The sequence below is a fragment of the Elgaria multicarinata genome, chromosome 5, assembly GCF_023053635.1.
Source record: "Elgaria multicarinata webbii isolate HBS135686 ecotype San Diego chromosome 5, rElgMul1.1.pri, whole genome shotgun sequence".
NCBI classification, from domain to species: domain Eukaryota; kingdom Metazoa; phylum Chordata; class Lepidosauria; order Squamata; family Anguidae; genus Elgaria; species Elgaria multicarinata.
Window position 1 is genome coordinate 93,577,419 of NC_086175.1, and position 17,151 is coordinate 93,594,569.

The following is a 17,151-nucleotide window of genomic DNA, read 5'->3' on the forward strand; positions in this document are numbered from 1 at the left end:
CATCACTACAACTTGTGGTAGTGAATTCCATAGTTTAACTACGGGTTGTTTGAAGAAGTGCTTCCTTTTATCAGTCCTGAATCTCCCACTAATTCATGGGTAGCATAAGCCCTTCATCCACCTCTTCTATGTGGTTTCCTAATGGCCACAAGTCAACACAGACTGACCAAAAGCTCCCACTGTTATGGGATGAGATGTACATATATCTGCAAAATGGGTACAATTGCATCATGCTATTCCTTCATTACGCTCTGGAGGTGCAGTTCATTTACAAAACCCTGTACTTCCATAGTTGCACATGACATAAACGGGAACATCACAATTTATAGGCTGGGATGTACCACAGTATACCACCGGCATGTGTAACACCTTGAAATAACAACAGGCTAGGAGCATGGTGGAAGTTCAGGGCTCTCTATGCTGACCCATCTGCAGCGCTGCAGCAATCTCATCCCACCAACTCAAAACCCTTCTTTTTCCTCCCCTTCATCCAGTGCCAGTTAGCACTACATGAACTGCCCATTCACCAAACTAGTCATACGTTTTATTGTAAAGCGCCACAATGCCAGAAATGGTGAGGTGGCGCTATAAAAATGTTTTTAAATGAAATAAATGTTAAAAAAGCAGCCAGCTACCCAAAGAATACCCAACCACACTGGGTCACAATCATGCTGCCCCAAAAATGTATCAATTAGGGCTTATTATATTTGGTTTTATTGGTCTTTTTCCCTCACAAATCTTCAAGAAGGGACAGTTTCGAAATCTAAACAAACCAACACACTTTAAAACAGCATGCAAACTAATAGAGCACGCACTGAAGTTCCATTCTGAAGAAAACAGACAGCTCTGGGTTGATGCAGACTGGGAAATGGCTGCTACAAACACATGACTTTTCTCCCTTAAACTTAAAATCAACCAAAATAAATTCAAGTTCAGTCTTCTTCTACTCTTGAAGAAATAATACTGCACTTTCTAGAGCCTCGTTATGTGTACATTGAACTTTTGAAAATGAAAATTATACTTTTCATATATTCTTTGTCCATGCACAGAAAATGCAAATCCCATAGGCATTAATGGGGCTCACTAAGGCCATCTGAACACCATAAATTGCAGAATAAGCACTTTAAATCAATATCCATTTAAAACTGCTGGTGATCAGGACTTGCTGGCGGAAACATGGAGGGGCAGAAAATATAATCCATAACATTATTAAACCTTTGTAGTGCCAATGTTAGTCTTTTATATGTCTAACATCAAAGCACTTCATTTTCTTCACTTCTATTAAATCAAAATTAATCACTTACATGACCGCCGTAATTTATATTGGAGATTACTGGAATGAGCCTTTCATTAAAATCTGATTTTGTTAATAAAACACATTCTTTCTGTGGCAACACACTAAAGTGTTATTTGACACTGCTGACTGGGGAGTAGGAGTTAATCCGAATAGTTATTGTGCCAAACCCCTTGGCAATAAAACTATCCAACAACTGAAGATCGGATGCTGTTCACTTTCACTAAAGTACATTAGTAGCAGTAAAGTACATTATGCTAAAGAAATTAAGTGTGCGATCCTATGGGTGTTTAGACAAAAAAAAAAAGACTCCCAACTCCCAGGATTCCCCAGCCGGCCATGCTGGCTGGGGAATGCTGGGAGTTGTAGGACGTTTTTCTACCTAAACACACATAGAATTGTGTTCTAAACTGATGAAGACACTTTTCCACATAGTGGAATTGAATGAGAATGGTCAAAATTTTCGTGGAAGAAATTTTCAGCACAGCACTACTTTTTATTGCATTTTAATGTATTGTTTTATTGTTTTAGTCAATTTTAATTGTGCCTTGAAGCCACTTTCAGTGCCATTTTTTGGTGTTGGTACAAATCAAGGAAATAAATACTCTATTTCAAAGAGGAAGCATGAGGTCAAGGACAAACCATTGTCTATAAACAAGAACATTTGACTAAGACAAGACCCCACACCTTGGGCCAAATAGGATGCTTTGGGACATGGAAGGCTGACTATGAAGGATGAAGGGAATGCAGGAAAGAAGCCTGGAACAATTCTCAGGCTCAGATAGTAAAAGAACCATGGGATTATAATACTCACCAGCTTGATTAGTTGTAATGCTAACTGCAGCAAATTGTCTTGTGAAGGTACTCAAGTCAGACACTCCATTAGCTGCATCTATTTCAAACGTGTAATTTGTGTGAGCCAGGAGGTCCACTACAGTCACAGTGGTGTTGGTGAGTCCAATCTGACGTGGAAGGAATCTTACATTAGCACTACATGGTTCACACAGCTTTGTAGTTCCTCCACATTTCTTGCATACGATGTTGAAAGTGACATCTTTCCTGCCCCCAGTGTCCAAAGGCCAGCTCCAATCTAGGATGACTGATGTTTCATTGATATTAGAGATAACATTTCTGGGAGCAGAAGGTGGTCCTGCAGAGTAAATGCAAACCAAACGAATACTTTTTATTCTGTTTTTAGTAAGACAATAAAGCCATTCAAACATGCATTTGAGAATGGTAGGCACCATATTGTTTTTATTATCTGTCTCATATTTTCAAAGGCAGATAAGTGTTTCTAAATATATCTTTTTTTAACAAATGCTCATTCAAAGTAACAATCTTCAAGCTATGACTGCTCTTTCAAGGCATTTAAAACAATGTGCTAGTCCCCACAAACGCTCTCATGAAATACTGGTTTGAAAAGACTAGTATCAGTTTTACAAATGTCGATATCTTTTACTCATTATATTTGACAGAAAACAGCAGGGAAGCAGAAGTAAGAAAAATATGTAAAAAAAACATGCTATGTGCTTTGTTAAAGAACAAATACAAAGCAGATCCTAAAGTCATGGTCTTACATTTTTTGGATATAGAGACCCACAGTTGACTTACTGAAGTCGCACAACAGTGACTGAAAATGTCGACTTCCAGTATGAAAAAGCGAATGCAATTCATCTGTTTTTCAGTGCAGTTTTCAAAGCTTGATCATTATTACTGCTGTTATTACTATTGTTGATAATGATAATACAAAGCACAATCAATGTTGAAGGCACATTACAGTGCAAGATGAGCAACAGCAAAAAAGACATAAGCCTTGCTTCAAAAACATTATACTCTAAAGATGTAAAACCATGCATTTATGAAGTTGTTATTACATGCATGTTTTTTTGGTTCAAGAATGTACACAAACAAAAAGCAACGTAAGAAGACTAGAATACAATAGTATAAAGAGTTTTGGTTTCAAATGAAACTAATTTTTAATTGTGAAAAGAACTGGGGCAGAAACAAAATTGGACCCTATACTTACAACAGACAGTGAAATACTAGCACAGATGTGATCATACTGAGGTTACTCACTTGTGCAAGCCATAGATGGAGGGTCTCTATCCGATCGGAAGTAATTCTTTTCACACTTGCAGTTCATAGATCCCTCCATGTTCGTAGAACTATGGGGTGGGCATTTGGCACACTTAATATTTCCAGCAAAGGCTTTGTAAAAACCTGGTCGGCAAGCTGCAAAAGAATAGCAATTGCTAAGTTACAATCTCTCATAGAACAGAGTTCTGTCATTTTTTTATGTATTTTTTTTCTGAGAATAGGTAACAGTCACTAACATTTCCCTTCATGGAAGTAAATGTGGAATGGTTTCTGTGGTACGACAGCCATAAGGGAATTTTAAGTCCATATGGAAAAACGGAATATGCTGCAGAAAAGTGGCACTTCTTGCCTTGCTCTGAGTATCATGATGAGGGCTTTCATGCTATGCTAGCTACGTAGGGCTTGCTGGAAAAAATATTGTTTCTAAATTAACTTCCTGGCAATCCATCCACTTAGAACTGTTACTTTAGTTTTAATTTATATTATTATTATTATTATTATTATTATTATTATTATTATTATTATGGAAGTTTAGGCACTCAGATTCAAGAGCGGGTAGGGCAATAGCTCAGCAATAGAGCATATGCTCTGGATGTACAATGATCTGGATTTCATTGCTAGTACCTCCAGTTAGGGTTGGGAAAGACTCCTGTCTGAAATCTTAAAAAGTAGGGGTGTGCACGGACCCCCCGCTCCGCCCTGCGGGCTGATCCGAAAATTTCGGATAGGCCCGCTCCGCATCGCTCCGCCCATACTCCGCTCCTCTTCGCTGCGGAGCTCCGGCTCCGAATCGGAGCTCCACAGTGGAGGGGAGTGGCACCAGGTAAGGCCGGGAGAGGAAGGCGGGGGGGTTACCGGTCCCTGCCGCCATCGCCGCCTGTGCAGCGACGGCGGCAGAGCCCGGTAAGGGACCAAGCGGGAGGGGGGCTTTACCTGCCTCCGTCCGCGGTCCGTCGGCTTCTTCAATTGAGCCCGCGGTTCAACCAGGAAGTCTGGGCTGCAAGTTGAACTGCGGGCTTAACTGAAGAAGCTGACGGACCGCGGATGGATGCAGGTAAGGGAGAGGAGGGGGGGTTACCGGGCCCTGCGGCAGGGCCCGGTAAAGCCCACTTACCTTTCCGGCGGAGCTCCGGATCGAGGCGAAGGATCCGCCTTCACCTCGATCCTCTTCGCCACGCTCCGCCGGCCCCCCAATCCTCTTCGCCTCCGCCTTAAGGGCAGGCGAAGCCCCCCGCTCCGCTTCTAATTCGCCAGTCCGATTAGAAGCGGAGCACATCCCTATTAAAAAGGTAATGCTAGTCAGTGTAGACCGGCCTTCCCCAACATCTGGCCTCCAGATGTTTTGGACTTCAAATACCATCAGCCCTGGCCAGCATGGCCAATGATCATGAATCTGGGAGTTGTAGTTCAAATGGGAATCAGGAAAGGTAGCTTCCTATGTTCCTAAAAGGACCAGAAGGTTTAGTTACAGCTAGGGGCAAGAGATTGGCCCTATATTGTTAGTCAACATTCAAGACATGAGTCTCACTCCTCCAGCTGATCTCACTCCTATGACCAAAAATTGGGCAGGGAGCCAATATCTAATCTGCAGGACTCAGAGTGTGAAGTCCATCAAACCCAATAGGTATGGGTGAACAGCCATTTGATTGACTCAATAATCTGCTCAACTGGCCCAATAAACTGCTTGAGTATTTAAACGGAACCCTTGAAAAACCTTGATGGGTGTTTCCAAGCAGCCCTTCTGCATTGGCGAAGGGAGGAACCACATGTTGCAGGAGAGTGAAAGCTCCATGCAGGTCTTCTCCAGCTGGAGATCATGGGGCTTGCAAGCTCTGAACCATCAACCCATCTCTAGAAACTGAATCCTTTGCTGTATTAGCATTACAGAACATTGCCAGTTATACATTTTCAGAGATTTACGTGATTTCATCATATATACTAGCACTATCATGAATTTAACTCTACGCTTTTTCTCCAAAAGATTTTCCTTTGTGGATGGATGAGCAACCACATTTTGGTTTGATCTCTGGATATCCAAGCAACACAAAAAGACTTAAACAAAATGTGAGCAGTGGAATGCTCATCCAGCTCTGGAAATCTATAGAAATAAAAACAGAGTGACACTTTCTGGTTATAATGTGAATTATCTCACAATATATGCTACAATAATTGATCTTGCATTAACAGAGGCTGCTAGGCATGATGCTTCAGCTTATAAAATCTGCTGGTGACAAACTCCAGGTGGTGGTATTTCATTAACATTGGCACATTCCTCTAGTGTTCCCCATTGCTCAGATTGAGTCAGAACCACACACATCGTGTTAATACATAGCAAAAAGTGTGTACGACTTGATCTGCAAATAATTTACATGCCACTAACTTGCAAAAATACAATATACAGTAGCTAACTGATAAGACCAGAGAGTGGACATAGGGTCACTCAGGACTGCTACTGTCACATATTGCTCTGTGATAAACTCTTCCTTATTAGGAGCCTTCTTTATGGAATAATTTATCTGGAGAAAACAGCTATATTAACTTGCTTCACTTGGTTGTGCAAGGGTTTGAGAGTGACCATGATTATCACGTTCTTGATGAGAAACATGAAGCCGCTCCCCATAACAATACCTAAAACATGATATTGGCTTTCATCATCACTATGATCAACAGCAACAGAGTCATATATCATGCCCATTATTGCACTCAAGCAGATGAGTTGTTATGCAACCTCTTGAAAAAAAAAGACTATAAAACTGTTTCATCCTGTATAAAAGCATTGCCTTCAGTGCCATTTTCTGTCCTTTGTCCTACGTCCTTTTTTCCTTTTTGAATATTTCATTTATTTATTTTATTTACTCCTTTATTGTATTTCTATACTGCCCAATAACTGAAGCTCACTGGGTGTTTCACAACAAATAATGCAGACTTCTCTTTCTCTAGCACTGCAATGCATATCTCTTATTTATTTAAAATTGGAAACAGGCAATCTGCACACAGTTATTTCAGCCTAGGTGCAACTGACCAAGGATTAGTTCCATGTCACACCTGGGCACAAGTCATGTAAAGGAACTGGTTCTGGGGTCATCCTTGAACTTGACACAAACCAGATGAAGCCCATCCCCATGCTCCACCTAAAGGAAATGGCTGCTAAGCCCCCAACACACTTGGGCCATAAATTGCACAAGCCGCATATGGCGTCTTTTCCAAAAAGATTGGGATAGTAGCAGAGAAGCTTCTCTTTCACAGACTGATAGAAAACGTGCACTGGATAGAGGAACTTATTTATGTAAGGCTATTTGCCCTGGCCTGTTCCAAGTTTGCTTGAGAAATCTGTCTGCCTGCCACTGTGAAAGCACTGGCCTCTTTTTCATGTCTTTCTCTCAAGCTTGATTGCAGGTTCAAAACAGGCAATGGAGTTGTCTTATTAATGCAATACAGCATGCAAGCTATGGGTTATGATAGCAGGAAAATTACAGGAGTTGGCATTTTTTCCTCTAACAGTTGCATAACTGTTATCAGAACTAGCAGAACTAGTGGAAGCAAAACCCACCTAATTAAGTTGTAATGACTCATGCAGAACAGTTTGCATCACAGCTTGTAGTCCTATAATACTATTTTCCATCTCAACTGTGACATCCCAAGCGTGCTCTGCTTTGGCTCCTCATTGTTGACTTCTAGGTCACTGATGACTTCTAGTTAAATAATAATAATAATAATAATAATAATAATAATTATTATTATTATTATTATTATTATATGAGGCCTTTAACTTGTTTTATATTCTTGAATAATAAACAGAGTTGTTTTTTATTTTGCTTTGGTTGTGTTTTAATATTTTCTGGTTTTAGCTTTGCATTGTATACTTTTGATATTGTAAACCGCCTTGAGAACTGTTTTGAGTACTGAAATGTGTGGTCGAAATAAGTGTTTCTTTCTTTGTAATATATGTATGAATAAACAAATGAGCATAGGTGGAAAATGAAAAAAAGAGGGATAGAGCTGTCCAAAGACTTCACTTAATGAAGACAAGAAAAAGTGAAGCAGAACATTGTAGGAAACATCACAATAAAGCCAGATTAGCCCGTTTGTTGTCTCCAGAGGCAAAAACTTCGCAATGTCTTTATGTTTTCTGCATGGCTCAACTACAGTGCTGTGAAGGTAGCAGCTCTGAGGGAAATGAGCTAGTTAGAACCCTGCTGTCCCAGCATGCCCTAGTGGGACGATTCTGATTTGTATCTTCCCCTCAGGCTGTCTTGCACTTCTTCTATCTTTGCGTGTCAAGTGAACGTCAGATTATTCAGTGGCACAGCCCTCAGGCGGAGGGGGGAAAAACAAAGCAGGCAATTATATTGTAAATTAAACTCTGGAAGGAGAGTAGCCTGAAAAGGTGGTTATACCAAATTTCCTCGGCATTAAAAAAAGTAAGGTGCAAGAAAGAATGGTAGCCTTCATTTGAATACATATTTATTTTGCAGGAATAGAGAGATGAGATTTATCTTATTTATTTTGCTAGTAGATTATGAGATATCAACATTTCCATCTGTTTTAAGTATGCTTATAATTGTAATGGCAGGTGAAATCCTATGCATGTTAACAAAGAAAAAAGTTCTACAACTTCCAGGATTCCCCAGCCAGCCATCTGACTAACCTATGAAGTGGCACACAGGCACAAGGGGGTTAAGAAATTTGATAAAACATACAGCCAAAACTCTTAGCACCCACAATAACTTATGCTATAACTCTGACCAATATACAATGCCATTCGGTAGTATAATACGAGCAGACCTTATTGGCAAGATATTCCTGTCACTTGAACCCCATGAATCTTTGGCTACGCAGACTTGTGCCATAATGATGAGTGATGCAAACATGCCACAGAATATAGGTAGGGTTTCTGTCATCCCATAACTGTACTTTTATTGGAGCTATGTAGTGGAATAAGTTATGAGTACTAGGGCCATTTATTTATTTATTATAAATAATAATAGTAAAGCTAAAAAATCTTATAGCTATCTGTATTTACTCCAGTGTTGTTCTGCAATGATTTCCTTCCCTTTAGGTCTCATCACCACAAAATATCTAACTACAGGCTGCAAATAATAATATCTTCAGTTAACCCACTTCAGTGGTTGAATGCCTATCAGTTTGGAAGGGAAATGGGCCCACCCAAAAATGAGATGCTAGTTCTACATTCTAAAACAACAAGGCCCACTGAGCTACCAGGATTCATAGAATGTTGATGGCTGTTGAATCTGTAAGGATAATACTGCAGTAACATACCACATTGCCTGGAGCTAGAAGAATGTCCAAGTTCACATTGAATGCCAAATACAGGAATTCTGGTCTTTGCTATCTATCATTTTGGAGGGGGATGCCCTTCTAACCATAGCTACAGTAAAATCTTGGATTTCCCTGCAGTTTTTTTTTTTACAAGAAGCCCTCATTATTTATTTAAAACATTCCTTGGCCGCCTTTCAGGCCAGAAGTCCTCACAAGGCAGCTTACAACAATAAAACCCCAGCTAAAGAGGGAATATGCACTTCCCAGCTGAAGAGGGGAAAGAGAGAAGAATCTAAGGCCTCTGCTAGAGCTACCTGATAATCTGGTGGTAAGGAGGGGAGAGCCTGCGATGCAACTATCGCAGGCTCTCGATGTAGTCTACACCTCAGGTGCGACGAGGTCAAGAAAGGATCCCGTCGTGTCCACTATTTTTTTATCTTAAAGGGGCCATGCGCACAAATGCTCCTGCGCTCAGGTACGTGGCTGTTTTTTTTAAAAGTTAATGGCTTTCCCAGTTCCCCCCACCCCAGCCCTGATGGCTGCAGCGCTCGCGAGTAATTGCGGTAGCCGGGAAAAGTGGCGGAACGGTCTACACGCTTGCGGTCTCGGGCTCAGCCCGAGGCCATGGGAAATACCAGGCCAAAAGTGGTGCCCATTACCCCGGGGCAAGGGAGGGTTGACCCCTGCCTGAGTCCAGGATCCCCTGTGCATCACCTGGATGCACAGGGGCTATCCCGGGTATCAGCCCGGGCTAACCCATCGTCTAGCTAAGGCCTATAGGAACCAGAAGTCAGGCAGATTTAGAGCAGTTGTCACACGTAATATATAGGATCTCTTTTGCATAAAATACTTTCTGCCTGTGTTTGATTAATATGGGTTTGAAACAGAATAACAGTTAGTTAGCTACATGTGGCTCTCACTGAGACCAGTGGGGCTTAAATCAGTCATGACTTCTGTTTTATCGACTATTCTAAAGCCTTTGACTGTGTGGATCATAACAAACTGTGGCAAGTTCTTGGTGGTATGGGGATACCAAGTCATCTTGTCTGCCTCCTGAGGAATCTGTATAACGAACAAGTAGCAACGGTAAGAACAGACCACGGAACAACAGACTGGTTTAAGATTGGGAAAGGAGTACGGCAGGGTTGTATACTCTCACCTTACCTATTTAACTTGTATGCAGAACACATCATGCGACGTGCTGGGCTTGACGAATCCAAGGCTGGAGTTAAAATTGCAGGAAGAAACATTAACAACCTCAGATATGCAGATGACACCACTTTGATGGCTGAAAGCGAGGAGGAGCTGAGGAGCCTTATGACAAAGGTGAAAGAAGAAAGTGCAAAAGCCGGGTTGCAGTTAAACCTCAAAAAAACCAAGATTATGGCAACTAGCTTGATTGATAACTGGCAAATAGAGGGAGAAAACGTGGAGGCAGTGACAGACTTTGTATTTCTGGGCGCAAAGATTACTGCAGACGCTGACTGCAGCCAGGAAATCAGAAGACGTTGACTTCTTGGGAGGAGAGCAATGACAAATCTTGATAAAATAGTTAAGAGCAGAGACACCACACTGACAACAAAGGTCCGCATAGTTAAAGCAATGGTATTCCCCGTAGTAACCTATGGCTGCGAGAGCTGGACCATAAGGAAAGCTGAGCGAAGGAAGATAGATGCTTTTGAACTGTGGTGTTGGAGGAAAATTCTGAGAGTGCCTTGGACTGCAAGAAGATCAAACCAGTCCATACTCCAGGAAATAAAGCCAGACTGCTCACTTGAGGGAATGGTATTAAAGGCAAAACTGAAGTACTTTGGCCACATAATGAGAAGACAGGATACCCTGGAGAAGAGGCTGATGCTAGGGAAAGTGGAAGGCAAAAGGAAGAGGGGCCGACCAAGGGCAAGATGGATGGATGATATTCTGGAGGTGACAGACTTGACCTTGGGGGAGCTAGGGGTGGCGACAGCCGACAGAAAGCTCTGGCGTGGGCTGGTCCATGAAGTCACGAAGAGTCGGAAACGACTGAACGAACAAACAACAACAAGCTACATGTGGCTCTCACTGAGACTAGTGGGGCTTAAATCAGTCATGACTAACTTGCAACTTAATTTCCACCTCCAGGATTAGCAGCAGCACTGCTTTAAATACCAGTTGCTGAAAAGCAAGAGTAGGACGGTTTATTACCTTGTATCCTGCTTATAGTTTCTCCATATGCATCTGGTTGGCCACACAGGGAAATGAGATGCTGGGCTAGAGAAATCTTAGATCTGATCCAGCAAGGATCTTCTTATATTCTTAAAGGGAATTAACTGGAGAATAAGCACTTAAGTTCCACTTATTTCAATTCCCTCTAGTTTGCACCTGACCACACCTCTTCCTAATACTCTCCGGTTTGCACCTGTCATAAATGAACCACCTTTTAGCTTTTGGCCTTTTATAGAAAGAGCAATATCAGCTATGCCAGTTGTAAATACAAACTAAAGACATGAAGCAGCACTACATAAACAAGATGATTTCCTGGATTAGCTATTCCAGGTCCACTTCTCTGTGCAAGGTCAAAGCCTGTTTATTTTTGAAATGAGCCGTGTGTATGATCCAACAGGAACTCTGTGCTTTGTGTTCCAAATGGAAGTACAATATTTTGAGGCAAAATTTGAAGCATTTCAATGTACCGGAAGTACAAATAGATCCTATGTTTACTTGTGTTGTGTTCAATTAAAAAAGGAGGGGAGGGATCAGGGGGAAAATACTTCAGCTGATTTAAAGACCAGTGATTTAAAAATAAGGGGAATTGACCTGCATACCTCATACAGATATTTTCTCCTCCTACTACATGTTTTAACAAGACAACAGCCCAAGAATTTTTATTTATTTATTACATTTGTATACTGCCCAATAGCCAAGGCTCTCTGGGCAGTTCACAGTTAAAACCATAAAACACAACAAGTCAGAATAAATTTAAATCTTCAAAAGTTAAAAATGCTATATAAAACCAATGAAGTTACAGTCTAGGGAAATCCTGTGTGAAAAGATATGTTTTCAGGTGGTGTTCAAAGGATGTTGCATTTTCCGTCTCCTGAACCATATGAGGGAGGGTTTTCCAGATAGTGGGTGCCACTACAGAGAAGGCCCACTGCCATGGTTCTTCATGGCAATATTCCGTTCATTTTGGAATGACTAGCAAGATCTCCTCTTAAGATCATAAATGTTGTCTGGGTGTGCTAGGTAAGGGAAGGCAGTGTACTAGATATCCTGGTTCCAAGTTGTTTAAGGCTTTATAGGATAATAACATAACCTTGCATGTGGCTAGTAGCTAACAGGCAGCCAGTGTAATTCTTTTAACACAGGTTTTATGTGAGCATAGCTAAGGTCGTTTCTACACCTGCCTTTTTTCCAGGGATCGTCCCAAGACCATCTCTGTGCATGCAGATGACACAAAGGGGATCCCGGGAGCAGGCAGGGACGATCCCTCCATTTTCTTGGGATAATCCTTAGGTGTAGAAAGGGCCTAATTGTCCCCAAGAGCAGCCTAACTGCTGCGTTCTGCACTAGCTGCAGCTTCCAAACCATGCACATGGGTAGCCCCACATAGAGTGCTTTACAATATTCTAATTGTGAGGTTACCAGTGCCTATCCCTATCCAGGAACGGGCACAACTGGTGTACCAACCAAAGTTGATAATGGGCAATCTGAGCTATTGATGCCACCTGGCCCTGCAATGACAAGGATGAATCCAGGAGCACCCACAAACTATGGACCTGCTCCTTCAGAGGGAGTGCAACCCATCCAGAACAGGCAAACACCCCAATTCCTGGAACTGGGAACCACCAAGCCACAGGGTCCCTGTCTTATTGGGATTCAGCTTCAGTTTATTTGCCCCTCATCCAGGTCATAACTGTATCCGGGCACCATTTCAGAACGTACATGGCCTCTCCCGATTCAGAAGTTATAGAGAAGTAGAGCTGGGTGTTGCCAGCATACTGGTGACACCTTGCCCAAAATCTCCTGATGACTGCTCCCAGAGGATTCATATAGATATGAAATAACTTTGGTATTATACTTGTAGAGCAAAGAAAATTGCACCATGTCCTGCTTTGTTGATCCCTGGCCAACAGCTGGTTGGCCACTCCCTGGACTAGATGGACCCTTGGTCTGATCCAGCATGGCACTTTTTATTCTATGTTCTTACATTCTCACACCACTTTCCTGTACAAGTACACTACCAAATATTTGAACCAATTGTGATAGGGATAAAATGGCTCATTTTTTAATTAAAGACTCAGACTCTGTTTGGATGAGCTTATCTCAATTTACTCAGCCCTTGGTTCATGCATAGAAGCCTTTCGCTTGGATCAGACAAAATAGGAAACTTTCTGGTTTAATCGTAGCTTACGGGGCTGCATGCAAAATTATGATCTTTCACACATGGATGTGCAATTTCCAGTAGCAAAGAACCAACAATTGTGCATTACAGGTTAACAGAAAGAAAGAATGTTACAGAATAGACCAGAATAGAATTTGGCTCCCTTTTTCAAATTATTTTTGCAACATTGTATAGATACTAAAATGTGGTATTCCAATGATCTCCTTCCTTTTATAAAGGCATGATGCATATAAAACACATGCAAAACAGTCCCCTTCACACAATATGATGTTTAATGTATGTCACACAACTGCTGGTACATGATTAAGCTCATAACATTCTCACCTATAGTCTAATTGCATTAGCATACCATCACTCTTACTTTGCCCTCTACTCTTTCAGACTTGTTAGATGAAAATAAACATACAAAAAGATTCCAATTTACAAACTACTACAGGGTATGCCATTGCAAAGTATTTCCCCCCCCCTTTCTTTTTCTATGGGGTGTCCCACATCTAGACATAGTGGGTACCAAAATGTATGAGGAAGGGCAGGTGGCAAGCCAGTTTTGGCTAATACTGGTCAGAGTCTTTTAGCCCATCTTTTTGGCCAACAGTGGTGAGGGCAGGTAAAAATGCTATGTCATCAAATTAAAATAAATTAAATCCACAACCACCTTGTATAAGTACTAAACTAAGGTGAGCCCCATATCCCAAACTTTCATAGACCCGTTCAGATGACACGCTAAGCCACGGTGGTTAAGCAGTTTGAGCTAAACGTTATGGCTTAGCATGTCATGTGAACCATTCCTAACCATGGTGGCTACATAACCATGGTTTAAACACGTTCACTAACCATTTGCTGCAAAAGACTTGTGGCTTAACCTGGCTTAGTGTGTTGTCTGAACCACAGAATTTTTTTTCCCACCTCATCTCTGCTACTTTAACAGAGATTAACAGGCTTGCAAGCATCAGGTGAGAGTTTTCTGCCCAGTCTTACTCCCTGTAGATAGTCCTGGGAGACATACAACAAAATCCTGGAATGGGGATGAAACTCACATTGTTTAAAAAGGGGGGAAATAAGATGAAAATGAATTGGTCTGCATCTGTTCAATTGGAGAGTCTGTGGATAAGTAATAGTAGCTGAGCATTGTGAATAGACAAAAGGAGAGAAGCATGACTTAGGCCATGGCTAGACAAGGGGGTTGGAGGGCGACAATCTCGCCATTTTATGATCGTGAGATTGTTGCCCTCGTCTACACGTGGCGCGTGACATCGCAGCTGCCATTTTGGATTTTTTTAAAAAGGAAAAGGAGCGCAAGCATTTGAACAAAAGGTAAGGGTGTGTTTTTGAAACAAAACAACAACCCTCCCCCCCCAATGGGCACAGAGCTCCTGAGGAGCTCCATGCCCAGTTCCCGGCTCCTCATGGTTACTTGTGAGGAGCTGGGACAACTCGTGATGCCCAGCCACACATTCCACAGTCTTGGGATCATCCCAAGATTGCAGAAAAAATGGGGGGAAAGGGTAGGGCAATATCCCAGGCTAAAGGAAGGGTCATCCCTTCCTGCTCCCGGGATGTCCTGTGCATCATGTGGATGCACAGGGATGATCCCGGGGCAAACATCGGGAAATCGCCTGGTCTAGCCATGGCCTTAACTCAGATGAGAGGTGATTACACAGTGGAATTTGAGTAAGGCTCACATTCTGCTAAGTTTCAAAATACCGTATTTCTTCGATTGTAAGACGCCATCGATTGTAAGACGCACACTAATTTCAGTACCACCAACAGAAAAAAAAAACACCTAAGACACACCCGCGATTCTAAGACGCTCCCCATTTTTAGAGATGTTTATATGGGGGGAAAAGTGTGTCTTAGAATCGAAGAAATAGGGTACATTGCAGAAGAAAAGAAAGGGGGAATGGAACATTCAAGCAAATCCCTCTAACACCTTATCCAATCTGGTGCCCTCTGGATGTGTTGGACTGTAATTCCCATAATTCTCAGCTGTTGCCATGCTGGTTCAGAATTATGGTATTTGCAGTCCCACATATCTGTAGGGAACCAGGTTGGGGAAGATTAGCCTATAGTTTATGGAAATCAGGCTGCCATTTGATAATATCACCAGAAAGCTCCCCCCCCCCCCGAAAATAGACAACATAATCAGATAAATTAGAAAGTGCTTGTCCACATTTTTAACATGTTCAAAGAAATAAATTGCTATTACTGAAAACCCAGAAGGAAAATATAAGGAGCATCACTGTTGAGACAGCCAATGCCTTTTTTAAAAAAAAAAATCTGGTCATTATATATACCAGCATCAAATCTCTCTCTCAAGGCATCATTTACTAGTTGCCAAGTTGACAGTAGTCTGACATCTTCCTTAGTGCGCTGATCCTCCACTTCTGTTATGTTGCTGATGTAAAACATAATGTTCTGCAATCATAGATTGGGTAGAAGAACAATTATCTTGCATAGCTGCAGTGATGTCTGCATACAGTATGTGGGCAACAGTAGAGACTATAAGATGCACCGTATCTCATTAGAGTCAGCAAGGCACTGGGCCTCAAGACTGGAGTTGAGCTACAAATTACTCCGAATGTTCAAGAGATACTACTCATGCTTCGTGTTCTTCAGTTCTCAGGAAATTTGCCATTTTTGGTTTGGGTTTGCTCTGTCACTTGAATTGTCTACCAAGCCAAGGTAATTATAACAAAGTACAAGCTGTTCTATTTCTAGGGTTAATTTTCACTTTTGCAGCAACTCCCCCATTTTCACTGACCTATATCCTACAGCATTATGGATTTAAAAGTTTCTCTCATAGAACTTATGCTGTCTCTCTTCCACCTAACTTTTCTGGTTTAGGCCAGAAGATCCTTATCATGAGATATAATGTATGGGTTTAGAAGCAATTTTCAATTAATTCATAGGATCCCAACAGCTGTGGTAGGCTTCATTTTACTGATTTGAGAACAAAACAGAAAACAGGAAGTTAAATAGGCTAAGATGTAAAGGAAGAGTACATCACAACCATCATTTCAACAACTGAGAATAAGCCTGCACTACATCTACATTTGGCTCTATTGAGCCTATTGAGATTCTACATGAGCAGCAGCTGCACCAGAATTGGGCTGGAGTGTATCCAAAGGCAAAACAGATGAGTTGCACTGGAAGAATTGGATTGGAAGAAATGAAGTACTTAATGAAGGAAAGTAATACAGTTGCTTGATTAAAGAAAATCATAATAATGGATATGTAACCCCCAAAGGATCCATCTTACATAATCAAGGTCAGCAAACGAAAAAGCAAATGAAAAATTCTTTGATGCATTAGCAGGAGTCACTTCACACTGTCAAGTTATTAAGAACATAAGAAGAGCCATGTTGGATCAGACCAAGGGTCCATCTCATCTAGCATTCTGTTCCACCAGCTGTCTATGGGAAATTCACGAGTAGGACATGAGTGTAGCAGCACCCTCCTGCCCATGTTCTCCAGCAACTGTTGTACATAGGTTTACTGCCTCTGCAACTGGAGGTAGCATAGTGGCATCAGGGCTGGTAGCCACTGACAGCCTTCTCCTCCAGGGATTTGTATAAACCCCTTTTAAAGCCATCCAAACTGGTGACCATCACTATGTCTTGTGGTAGTGAATTCCATAGTTTAGCAATGTGCTGTGTGAAGAAGTACTTCCTCTTATCTGTTCGGAATCTCCCACCAATCAGCCTCATGGAATGACTGGGTGTTGTAGTATTTTTGAGAGAGGGAGAAAATTGTCTCCTTATCCACATCATCTGCACAATGTATAATTTTGTATATCTCTATCACATCTCCCCTTACTCGCCTTTTCCCCAAGCTCTTTACCCCTTTCTTACAAGGTATCGCTCCCAGCGAGAATGTCTTATAAAGCAGATTTTCATGCTGCAGAACACTTTTCAACAGACCTCATTATATATATATATATATATATATATATATATATATATATATATATATATATATATATATCACAATTTACTGAACAGCAGCTGCACACTAACATGACACTCTTTTTTTTCTGAACCACCTGCATTGCCACCCCCCCAGCTACCTTGTAAGGAAACATTTGTTTCACACCTCA

The 17,151-nt window shown here is 41.5% G+C and overlaps 1 protein-coding gene across 4 annotated transcripts in view; it reads right to left on the reverse strand.

Moving 5' to 3' along the window:
• EPHA3 (EPH receptor A3) overlaps positions 1-17,151 on the reverse strand; it is a 233,772-nt gene that overhangs the window by 85,351 nt on the left and 131,270 nt on the right. For all 4 annotated transcript variants that reach the window (XM_063126827.1, XM_063126826.1, XM_063126829.1 and 1 more), the window contains 2 exons: positions 3,371-3,526; positions 2,109-2,444 (listed from right to left, as the gene is read on the reverse strand). In XM_063126827.1, the coding sequence (XP_062982897.1) occupies positions 2,109-2,444; positions 3,371-3,526 (492 nt within the window). The remainder of the gene's footprint in view (positions 1-2,108; positions 2,445-3,370; positions 3,527-17,151) is intronic.